Source organism: Cutaneotrichosporon oleaginosum (genome assembly GCF_008065305.1).
Source record: "Cutaneotrichosporon oleaginosum strain ATCC 20508 chromosome Unknown ATCC20508_contig03, whole genome shotgun sequence".
In the NCBI taxonomy this organism is placed as follows: Eukaryota; Fungi; Basidiomycota; class Tremellomycetes; order Trichosporonales; family Trichosporonaceae; genus Cutaneotrichosporon; species Cutaneotrichosporon oleaginosum.
Genome location: NW_027072172.1, coordinates 2,501,957 through 2,513,219, shown reverse-complemented (window position 1 = coordinate 2,513,219; position 11,263 = coordinate 2,501,957). Strand labels below are relative to the sequence as shown.

The window sequence follows — 11,263 nt, the reverse complement described above, 5'->3', positions numbered from 1 at the left end:
CAGGTATATCAAGTGAAGCAACTGACATCGCAAATCGCCTCGCTGATCGCCGAGGGCCGCCGCGCAGTGGTCGTTGCCAACACCATCTCAATACCTTCCTCGGACCTCGAAGAACCTCGACGTCCCCACATGTCATCGTCGCCCCCCATCTCCCTCTTGCGGCCGGCGCAGATGAGGGCCCAAAGGCGCCCGGGCCCTGGCCCTTGGGTGGCTCACCCTTCCTTGCGCCCCAACTCGGAGCACCACCCAAGCCTGCTCAACGTCGGCCTCCAACCACCTCCATCCCCTCGCCTTCTCCCCGGGCATCACATCGCACAGCGAGCAAGATGCACGCCAAAAGCAGCCCCGAGCGGGGATTGAACCCGCGCCTCTAACGGTACACGGCCTGTCGCAGGGTGTGTAAGATTAGTGACCTAACCTCTGGTCGATCGGGGCGTATGTCACGGATATGCCGCTCAGTTGGCGATTCGAGCACATCCCTGCTGCGCTGCCGCAAACGCTGCGGCACAACCAAAGGTACACCTTCCATCTGTAGCATGTAGCAGCTGTCGCGCTGTCAACACTGTTATCATGGCCGCAAGGATGAAAAGAATTCAAAGGATAGTCAACACTACTCCTCACACACCACGCTCGCATAGCCCCAGAGAATCCTGCGCCCCATCAAGCTTCCAAAGCGGTGCGTGTCTCACGCAATCAGTCATATGGAACTGATACTCACCTTCTCATGTCCACCTATCCTGCATTTGCCGTCCGCTTGCATATATAAAGCGCTCGCCGATCGTCGATGCCATGATAATGGCCTCGATATCCACTGCTGGGAGGGTGGAGCACCTCCACCTAACCAATTTATCCGGGGCATTTGTTTGTATTTGATCCCATGGGCGCTCGCCACCCAAGGTCCCACTGGAACAACGAAGTCGATCAGTCGCGACTCAACACACTCATCTCTCCTCACTGACCGCTAGCTCAGTGTGATCAACCCCGACGTCAAAGATTATGAGTGAACGGCCTGCGGGCGACGACGCAATGGCGGCGGCGGCGGCTGCCATGGAGGCGTTGCTCAACGGCGCTGGCACTTCCAATCCACTGTACGTTCACCGCGCCATCCCATTGTCTCTGAAATCACACATCCTCAACTAAACATCCGCCTGATCCTTTGCCGCTCTCGTGCTCTTCCATCCTTCACCTCACCTCTCTTCACTTTGCCATGCTTACATTCAGCTCTTCTGCCATCGCGGCACAGACGGCTGCAGCCGCGCGCGAGCCGACCAAGACCATCGAGCTCGCCAACATCATCTTCACTCTCCTCACATCAACCCTCTCTGCCGATGTCGTTACTGGCGTTATCAAGGAGGCCTTGGAGAGCCTTGGCGGTGACGAGGAGAGGATAGAGGTGCTTGCCACAGCCGTCCTCGAAACCGCCGATGCAATCAAGCTCATCAGAGAAGATGTCGACGACCTCGTCCCGAATGACCCGGGCGCAATCGACAGCGAGAGCTCGGAGAAGTGCTCAAAGGTTCTTGCCAGCCTTGTGGTGAGTGAATGGCCGCGCGCGCAACAAGCTCACAGCAGCAAAGTGGTGTGCTTCCACAGCACCTCGCGAATCTCATCCTTACTCCTTCCAACCTTATCCCCCTCCGTCTTCACCCAACCCCACGCAATGTCGACATGTTCCGTCGCGGTCTCGCGCGGTTGCATACCAGTGTACACTATAAACAGCATACGACCAACCTCCTCCGCGAAAACAGCGAAGGTTGGTCACGCCTCATTGTCCTCCTCACTGGCCCGGCTGCGCTTCGCACCGAACCCGAGAGCGATGAACAGCGTGCGGAGCGCGCCCGGCGGGTCTGGGCGAGCGCGCGCGAGCTTATTGGCTTCTTTTCCCTCGCACCTGTCCGCGTGTACGACGTCCTTCTCGAGGTCGCCTCGTTGCACCTTGAAAATCACTGGCGCTTCTTCTTGGATGTCTTCCGCGAGGCCGGCCTCGGTCCGAAGGATGCACCTGCGCCTCACCGTCTGGACGAGGATGTTGCTACACAAACCGAGCGCATCAGGCATGCGCTTGACGTTAGCCCCGACGACGACACAATGCTTTCGCGCACGCTCGCATTCCGCTTGCGATGGTACCGATACCGGAGGAAGGAGATTGGCGACGCTCCGATCGGGCTCCTGTTCCTCACAGCACTTCTTATCAAGTACGGCTTCGTCAAACCCGGTCATATCCTGCCTGCCTTGAGTCCGAGTGACGAAGAGATGCCCAACCACGAAATGCGTTTTGGGGACGCTATGCGCTCCAAATCAAGCACAAGGAATGCTCTTACCGACACTGTCCTCGTGGACGACACATTGCCTGCTGCAGGCTCGGACGCGCTCAGCGCGCCTACCGAGGTCAAAGAGAAGGAGGATGAGACGGACGAGAAGATGCTGCTCCTCCAGGCGTTGTTGGCAGTCGGCGAGTCTAACTTCTCCCTCTACCTTCTTGGGCAGTACCCCTGGGTTGTCAGTGCGTACCCTGCTGTTGCGGATGTCATCATTCGCAAACTCAACTACAACATCAGCGACCTGAGCGCTCGGCTGGTGCCGACCACTGGGTTCGGGGATGACATCGACTTGACACCGAACACCCGGGAAGTCGTCAACACAATGTTTGTCCCCACTCCGCCCTCCACTCCGTCGACCGAGTTCCGCTTCTTCTACGACAGGTGGACCGAAGGCCTGGAAGTCTGGGCTGAGCCTGAGGAAATACACACAAAGGGCGAGCGGTGGTTCTCGCTATTGAAGGGCCTGGCCGGCCGCGATAGCGAGCTCATGTGCCGTGTCTGTCGTATCATTTCCTTGCAGTTCCACAAGCTGCGCCTCACCAAGGTCAAGGAAAAGGGCTTTAACATTGCTCATCTTACTTACGACCAGAGGGCGGCGCTTGTGCTTACGACCAAGGAGCTCGCCCCGTGGCGCGGCCTCATTCGCAACACGATCCTGCCAGCGCTTAACGTTTCCGAGACCGCCAGCGCGCCGTTTGCGCTGGAGGTTTACGAGATCTTCTGCCACTTTGACTGGCCTACGACCTCGAGCCTCTTTGGCGAGTGGCGCGATGCGACGACAAATATCAAGGATCGCAACGCCCTCCTGCCGGCTGCTCATGCAGCCAATCGGGCCGATCGCGATGTCAAGGCGGAGCTGCAGCGTGTCACCGCGAATAAGTCAGCACCTGGCCAGTCCACTGGCGGAGCCACTGCCGATCGCGGTCCCGCCCGTGCGCTCGCCAAGCACGGCCACGGCAATCCCCTTGCACTCTGGACTCGTGGCAACGGCCAGGTCATGTCATACGGCATTGTTGGGAACATTGGCGAGTTCTTTATGGAGGTCGCACGCTACTCGGGCGCTCTTAGTAAAGAGGTCGCCGTGTTCACCTGGCTCGACATGATCGCGTCCACCAAGGTGGCTCCCGGTGACAGCCCGGACTCGGTCTTCGTCAAGACACGGAGCATCGAAAACTTGGCCAGTTTCATCGGCATTATCAACCGCTCGTTTGTCTTTCCATTTGAACCCATCCTGCATCTCATCGCGAGCGGCATCAAGAATCACGAGTGGTTCGTGCTCCCTCTCATTGAGAAGTTTCTTCCGGGCATGACGGGCGAGGAGATCGTCGAAAACCACGCTATCTCTACGGCTCAACTCAAGAGCTACGCAACAGGGCCCGAGATGACGCGCGAGTCATTCTACGCATCCGAGAACACTTGCAACGAGAACCGGAAGCCTATCCGCTCAAAAGATCTTATTTGGGCTTCGAGAAAGAGCGCTTCCCGCCTCGTAAAGGCGCTCATTGATACTCGGATGGCAGTCCCCATTCTTGTTGGCCTCGGCCGCCTCGCGACTGAGGCGCTGATGTACCAGCCAGGTCGCCCGATTAAAGCTATGAGCGACCTCAAGGACTCGACGCGGGACATATTCTCCTTGTGGCTGGGCTTTGTCTCAGACCGGCTCTCTGAACTCGGCTGTGCGGACCAAATCCCGAGCTTGAGGGAATTGCAGGGTGACGGGAACATCGACGAGCAGATGTGCTGGGCTATCCTGCGCCCCAAGCTTCGTTCGGCTCTTGCCAAGCACCACGCGGAGAGCAGTCACGCGAACGGCAATGTCATTGGGAATGGCATGGACGTTGACTCCGAGTCTGGCTGGTGGCCAGCTGCCCTCAACGAGACAGTGGAACATGCCGCCTCCTTCCTGGACCCCGGGGCGCGGATCAGGCTGGGGCCCGGTTTCTTGGTCCGCTTCAACTCGCTGCGCATCTCGGACATTGCCTTCAATGAAGACGCGTACAAGTCGGCGCTCACAAACATTGACAAGATCATCCGCGAGCTCAAGGCCCTCGTTGCGGCGGACAAGAATCTGAAGAACTCGCAGCCGGAGCTCGAACGTCTAAAGCGTCGCCGTGCGGAGCTAGATGCCGAGAAGGAGACACAGAAGCAGCACGTTGAGCGCATTCACGTCGATCTCCGGGACGAGAGTCACCACTGGTTTGCCAAGTGCATTGAGATGGGCCAGGACGGGGCGCTTCCAAACCTTCTCCACGATTATTGCTTCTACCTCCGTGCGACTCAGACTCCGGCCGACGCTATTTACGTTGCGCGCTTCATTCGCCTGTTGCACGATATCGACGTGCCCGGATTCTCCACTATCCACGGCTACAACCTGGTGAGTCACCCCTGAGAAGATTCACATTGACACCAGTTCTTCAAGGACAGCATGGCATCTAAGCTTTACGAGAGCACCGAGTCTGAGGCCCGCAACCTCGGCCGTGCGCTCCTTCTAATGCTCGAGGACCTCGACCCATGGCACCAGAGCCAGGACAGGTACAACACCGAGGCGCTTGGGATGACGACGACTACCGACGGCACTCCGGAGTACTCGAAGCACGGCATGTTCTACAGGGTCAAGCCCGGTCAGCCAAAGCGCCCGATGACCTACGACGGATTCCGCGACCAGTTCGCCAAGATGCACGCCGGACTCACGAACGCACTGCTGGCTTGTTGGTCTTCAGAGAGCATCTTCTGCGCACCCAAGAATGCCCTCCAGATTGCCCTGCAAGTTCTGCCCTTTTTCCCGATGATCGACGAGCACGCCGTCAAGATTGAGAAAGCCGTCAGCGACCTGCTGCAAAGCACAGACGGAACTGTCACCGCGGACATGAAGCCGGCTCTCCACTCGTACAAGTCGCAGCTCAAGAAGCGGAGAATCGACCGACCGTGTATCAAGGAGGCTGACTTCTCCCCCGTAAGTTGGACAGTTGCACCGTCGCTGACAACAGGCTGGCAAGCGTAAGAAGGATTTGCAGGCCAAAGCCGCCGCTGAGGCTCGTGCCAAGGCGGAGGAGGAAGCGCGCAAGAAGAAGGAGGAGGAAGAGCGCGCACAGGCGGAAGAGGAGGCTCGTTCCAAGTCTGCCGCTGATGCCGATACCAAAATGGACGTTGATGCGCCCGGGGATGTGAAGCCTGAGGCTGCGGCCCCGGCCCCGGTCAGCGCACCGTCCGGAACTCCGCCGTCCTCAGACGCGGCTACTTTGCGTGCCCGGCTCGAGGCGAAGATGGGTACACGAAACAAGAAGTTGGCCGCGGCCAACGCCGCGCCTGAGGCTGTAACCTCGCCTCTGCCACAAGCGCAGGCAGAGCCCTCCGCCCCCACCGACCGCTCTATGGCGCCCCCGCCCGAGCCGTCGGTTGAGGACGCGCGTGCCGCGGCGCGTGCGCGTAGGTTTGGCGCGCTGGCGCCAGGCCCCGGCTCGGCACCTGGGACGCCTCGCGACGACAGCCGTGCATCCACTCCTAGGGCGTCCTCGCCTCGCGATCGTCGGACACGTGCCGGCACGGATGACAGCCGTGTCTCGGAGCGGTCGAGGCGGCAGGAAGAGCGCGACCGGCGGGACCGGGGCAGGGACGGGGAACGGGAGCGTCGAGAGCGTGGCGGCCGCGACCGCGACGCAAGGCGCGATGAGAGGGGCGACCGCACACCGCGCGACGCCCGCGACCCGCGCGAGAGGGATCGCCGCTTGGAGCCTCGCAACGACGAGCCTGTGCGCGACCCCAGAGGAAGGGAAGAGCGGTACCGCGAAGAGCGCCGTGTAGACGAGCGCCCGCGCGCCCGCTCGAGGGAGGACCGGCGCGGGGACAGGGACGGGCGCGACGCCCGCGACCGCCGCCGCGACGAGCGGCCGCTTGAGAACAACGCTCCTGCTCCTTCTGGCGAAAACCGCAACGGCCGAGCCGAGCGCGATGTGCGCATGCCCCAGCGCTCACCTTTACGCACGGAGGACCGCCCTCTGTCCCGCAACGAGGAACGGCCTCCCTCTCGCAATGAGGACCGTCCTCCCCCCCGCAATGATGGTAGACCTCCATCTCGCCACGAGGACCACCCCCCTGCCCGCCACGAGGACCGCCCTCCGGCTCGCAACGAGGACCGACCTCCATTCCGCAGTGAAGACCGGCCTTTGCCTCGCAATGAGGACCGGCCTTTGCCACGCAACGAGGGCAGGCCTGACGACCGCGACCGCCGCATGCGCGATCGACGCGACCCGCGCGACCCTCGCGACCCTCGCGATCCTCGCGATCAGCCCAACCCGAACCACCTTCCGCCGCTTCCGCGCGACGGTCCGCCTCACCGAGGCGACCGCCGCGACATGCGTAGTCCCGTGCGGTTTGACGACCGCCGTGACCGGAGGCCCGATGGCGCGGAAGAGCGAAGGGACGACCGCCGGCGGAGAGATGAGGCGCGCCGCGAGGAGCCACGCCGGGACGCCCCCCCTCGCCGTGATGAGCCTCCTCAGCTCCAGGAGAGAGATGGTGACAGGACACCGCGCACGCGCGACACGCCTAAGGAACCCAGAGGAGCCGCTCCAGGCCCCGCTGGCACCCGCTCGCCGCCAAAGGAGGACCGCCCCGCCGGCAACCGCTCTCCGCGTAAGGATGCCCTACCTGAGCGCCCTCCGCCCAGTGAGGCACCACGTGTCGATCGCTCTGCGCCTTTCGCCCGGGCATCGCCGCCTCGCCAGGCCGAGCCTGCGTCGTCTGCACCATCGCAGTCTGCCGGGGGACGTCGCGACCCTCCTACTGGGCCGTCAAGCTTGCCTAACAGACCCCGCGGCGCACCCTTGCCTGACAGGGAGAGGCGGCCAGAGCCAGCTCCCGCTGAACCGCCGCGTTTACCCGTGAAAGCTCCGGCGCCGCTTCCGCTGCCTCCTCGTGAGCAAACGCAGGCCCCGTCTCGTGATGCTCCGCCTGCTGGGCGCGAGCCTTCTGCGCCCCATCCCCGGGAGCTGAGGCGCAATCATTCCGACCGTGGTCGTGACTTGGGTGGTCGTGGAAATGGCGGACCTGGCGGGCAGGGCGGCCAGAGAGAGCTGATGCCGCCAACGCAGGCCGGCAGCTCGCTTATGGCGCGCATGGGCTTGTCGTCGGCGTCCGCTCCCGTGCAGGAGAAAGAGAGCCGCAAGCGTCCGTTAGACTGTGAGTCCAGTACCGGTTCTGTCCCGTGGCGAAGCTAACAGGCAGCGGACGGTGCGCCCAGCTCGCGCGAGGGATCGCCAGGTCACAAGCGACGGAGCCGTCATGGAGGGGGCCGCGAACGCCAGGGCGCCGCCAACCGGCTGTTCAGTGGTGCGATGCAAGCAGCAAGTAAGAAGTAGAAGGGCCGCGAGTGTGCGGATCAGTAGACTAGCATTATTGCAAAGCATGTACGTTTATGTCTCTTGTTTCAAATAGATTTAGGCAGTTGGGCAGTTGAGGAGATGTGTTTCTAGTCTTGGCGTGTAACGGAATTTGAGGGTGGTCGCGCCTGCGTCAGGGAAGATAAATACGTGGCAGTGATACGACGCGCTCTCCCCTTTCCCTCTGCCCTGAGTGTGAGTGAAGGTGCCAGCTCCTGCTCCGCACTGCCACCCCAGTCGTCGTGTCGCATCAAGCACCTTCCTCATCCGTCCTCATTCATCTCCTCGAGCTCCTCACACCCTCTACTCTTCATCTCATCCGCGCCGCTCCATTGGCGCGCTCTCACTCGCACTCGAGTTGCGCGCCCTCGTCTCCGTCTCCGCTTCCGCCTTCGCCTCGGCCCCCGGCCTCGACTCTGGCACCCTCACGCGCTCCGCTTCCCTCATCTCGCCTCCCCATCTCCTTTCCCCCTCCGCACTTCCGCTCTGCAGCCTCATCTCCGTCTTCATCTCTTCTGCAGCCTATCCACGACTCACCTCCGTCCCCGTCCCCGTCGCCATCGCACGGACGAGCACCGCCACGCGGCGACAGTCCTAATACTGGGCAACTGTAAGTCTGCGTGGATTGAATGCAACCGCAGTTTGAATAGCAAGAGCAGCTGCGGCACCGCTTGTTGCCACGGCTGTCAGCTCGCGCTTGCCCCATAGACTCGTGCTGATGCCCGCTCCCAACTCTTCGATCTGCGCCTCCACGTCCATCTTGTGATCGACCCTCATCCTTATCGCTCGGCGTATGCGTATGTGCTTCGCTCCACGCACTCGCGGCGCATCTCTCCTTCGTCCTCCATCCCCCGTCCTTCATCCCTCCGCCCCGTCAACAGATGTCCTTCTTTCAGTCCCTCTCGTCCATGTTTGGGCGCGCGCAGCCGCGCCCAAACTCGCAAGACTCGTTCCAGCTCCCCACGACACAGTACACACAGGGCTTGAATCCCGGCTCGGGCGCAGTAAGTTCTCCGCCTGATTGCGCTCACGCAGCTCGACGCAACTCCTGGACCAAGTCGGCGCACTAGCTACCAGCCGCAGTCGGGGCAGTACCCTCCAAAGACGGCCCAACAGTGAGCCACCTCCCCCCATTTCCCACCCCCGTTCATCCTCCCCTTCCACCCTCTCCCTTGTGCCCCCCAACCCATGGGCCCCCCGCGCTCCTTCGCACCTCGCAGGTGTTTGTCGGCCACATGCCCGTTGTCCTCGCCGTGGTTTGCTTGTGCATGCGCTGACGCACAGACACCCACCTTTGTCACACACTTTCCACCGCTTGCGCAATGCGCTCGTTGACGACTTTCCCGAGCTCCTCGACTCGCTTAACCCACCCGCGTCGCAGGCAACTATTGCCAGCATCGAGCAAGAGCTCGGGGGGCCGCTGCCTCCAGCGGTGCGCGAATACTTCTCGGTGGTGGACGGGCAGGACCTCGAATCAAACGGCGCTGGCATCTTCTACGGGCTCTATCTCCTTCCTCTCGACGAGGTCATGAGGGAATGGCACTTTTGGCGCCAGGCCGAGGCCGACCCATCGACAGGCAGCAATCCTGCCGTGCTTGCGACCATGGCCTCTATACCCCCCCAGTGGGTGAAGAGCCTGTACGCTTGCAAGGGCTGGCTGCCACTGCTGTCCGACCGGTCGGGCAACTATGTTGGTGTCGACCTCGACCCAGGGGCACAGGGCCAGTGGGGCCAGGCGATCATCTTCGGCCGCGACTTTGACCGCAAGTGTGTCTTGTGGCGCGGCGAGGGCGAGTCGGGATGGGCCAAGTGGGTGTCGAGCGTTGTCGAGGAGTTCGAGAGCCACGAAGGCTGGGAGGTCGACAAAACGTCGGACGACGAAGAAGAGATTGGTTACAGCTCGTACTCTGGCGCCAACGTCTACGGTGACGGTGGCCACACAATGCGGCTCACTGGCGAGTACAAGGGCTGGAACGTACTCGAGGCGTGGTGGGACAAAAGCGTACGCAAATGGGAGGGCTTGGGTCTTGGCATGGACGTCACGGAGATTGAGCGAGGGCTCGCGGAGGCCCGCCGGATCCACGAGGAGTCCTCAAAAGGCAAAGGCAAGGAGTCGGCCCGCAACAGCGTCGAGGTCGCCGGTATCCGCGCCAACCAACGAACAGCCGATTCTGAGATTCCCGTTCTTGCGGCTGTCGCTGCGTCACCCGAACACTCTCCCGCGATTCCGCAGGGCGGGGAAGACAGTCAGACCCTCCTTCCGCCGACGTCTCCTGAAGTCTCGGCCATCCCCCGTATCCTCCACCCCAAGGGCACGCCCACGCGGAGTACGATGACGAGCCATCCGCTCGAGTCGCCCACGTCGGGAACAACTTCACCGAGCACGTCGTCTACCGCGGCCACCGACTTCCTCGTGCCGCCCTCGCATCGCGCGTCATCCAGTCGCCAACAGCAGCGTCGCTCGCGCCCCCCACCGCCGGCGGCAGTTCTTGACTTGCCGACGCGCGCCGATGTACAGGCAGCTCAGGCTGTGGCCAACGCTGAAGCACGAGGTATGCGGGGCGGGTGGGTGATGAATCTCGACGCCACGAGTAACGTCGCCAACCGGCGACGGACTCATAACATCTCACCGTCGCTCGACGCTGAGATGGTGGACATTGATCTCGAGGGTGGGCGGATGGAGGCGTTTGGTACGCCGCCAATGAGCGCAGTGGAGGAGGAGAAGCAGCAGCTGGAGGACAAGCTGAGTATGGCGCCAATCGAGCAGCGGCGGGACACGCGCTCCCCCTCGCTGCTGGGCATGTCGCGCACTCCGTCGCCACTGGCGCAGCAGACGAGCCCGCCTCCGGCGCAGCAGACGTCGCGGCCGGGCTCGACCGCCTCGCCTCCTCAACCAAATCGACAGGGCTCTGGATCACAGCGGTGGTCCTCGTCGTCATCATCTGAGGCGCACCGCTCCCTCGTCTCGCCCATCGCGACGCCGCCGCTCCGCGCCCCCTCCCCGTCGGCGCTTCCGCCTAACCTGGCCGCGGTAGCTGAGGCCGCGATCCGCCGCCCCGAGCCGGTTGTGGGGTACCGATCCGTCTCGCCCGTGCCGGAGGACTGGCACGAGCGGGAGGTAATCAGAGGCGCGAACGACCGGCGCCGTTCATCAGTAACGCCGACGGGCGTGATGACGCCGTCCAGAGGCGACAGCATGATGTCGGCTGATAGTGAAGGCGCGTTGCTCGAGAAGGACGAGCGAGGGACGGCGTCGCCGCCGAATGGGCACGGGCACGTGGTGACGCCCACGGCGGCCACGTTCAAGCGCAAGGACATTGCCGAGGCGCTGGAGGAGGTCAGCCTGTAGACGATATGGATGACGATGGAGTGGGGTAGGAGAGTGGGAGCAGACTGCGGTGGAGATACAGTGGGATCAGCCTGACATTGTTGTTTGGCTACATGAGGCCATCCATGGGCAGGTTGAGGCCAAGGCTTGGGGGCCAAGAAGTCCAAGAATTCCAAGGATTCCAAGAAGCCATGGCGACCTGAGGCCTGAAGGCCTGATGGGGTGGAGCCGGAGGC

The 11,263-nt window shown here is 62.4% G+C and overlaps 2 protein-coding genes across 2 annotated transcripts; both read left to right on the top strand.

Annotated features, from left to right (window-relative positions):
- Positions 1-996: 996 nt before the first annotated feature.
- Positions 997-7,678, top strand: COLE_04188 (uncharacterized protein; the record flags this gene model as incomplete). The annotated part of the gene is made up of 6 exons (XM_018426287.2): positions 997-1,088; positions 1,222-1,534; positions 1,573-4,695; positions 4,732-5,274; positions 5,309-7,499; positions 7,545-7,678. 6 exons carry the CDS (start codon positions 997-999, stop codon positions 7,676-7,678), a joined length of 6,396 nt encoding a protein of 2,131 aa, XP_018282739.1.
- Positions 7,679-8,580: 902 nt separating this feature from the next.
- Positions 8,581-11,048, top strand: COLE_04187 (uncharacterized protein; the record flags this gene model as incomplete). Its single annotated transcript, XM_018425079.1, has 3 exons — positions 8,581-8,703; positions 8,735-8,814; positions 8,984-11,048. The coding sequence occupies 3 exons, from the start codon at positions 8,581-8,583 to the stop codon at positions 11,046-11,048; spliced, it is 2,268 nt and encodes a 755-aa protein (XP_018282738.1).
- Between the last annotated feature and the right edge of the window lie 215 nt (positions 11,049-11,263).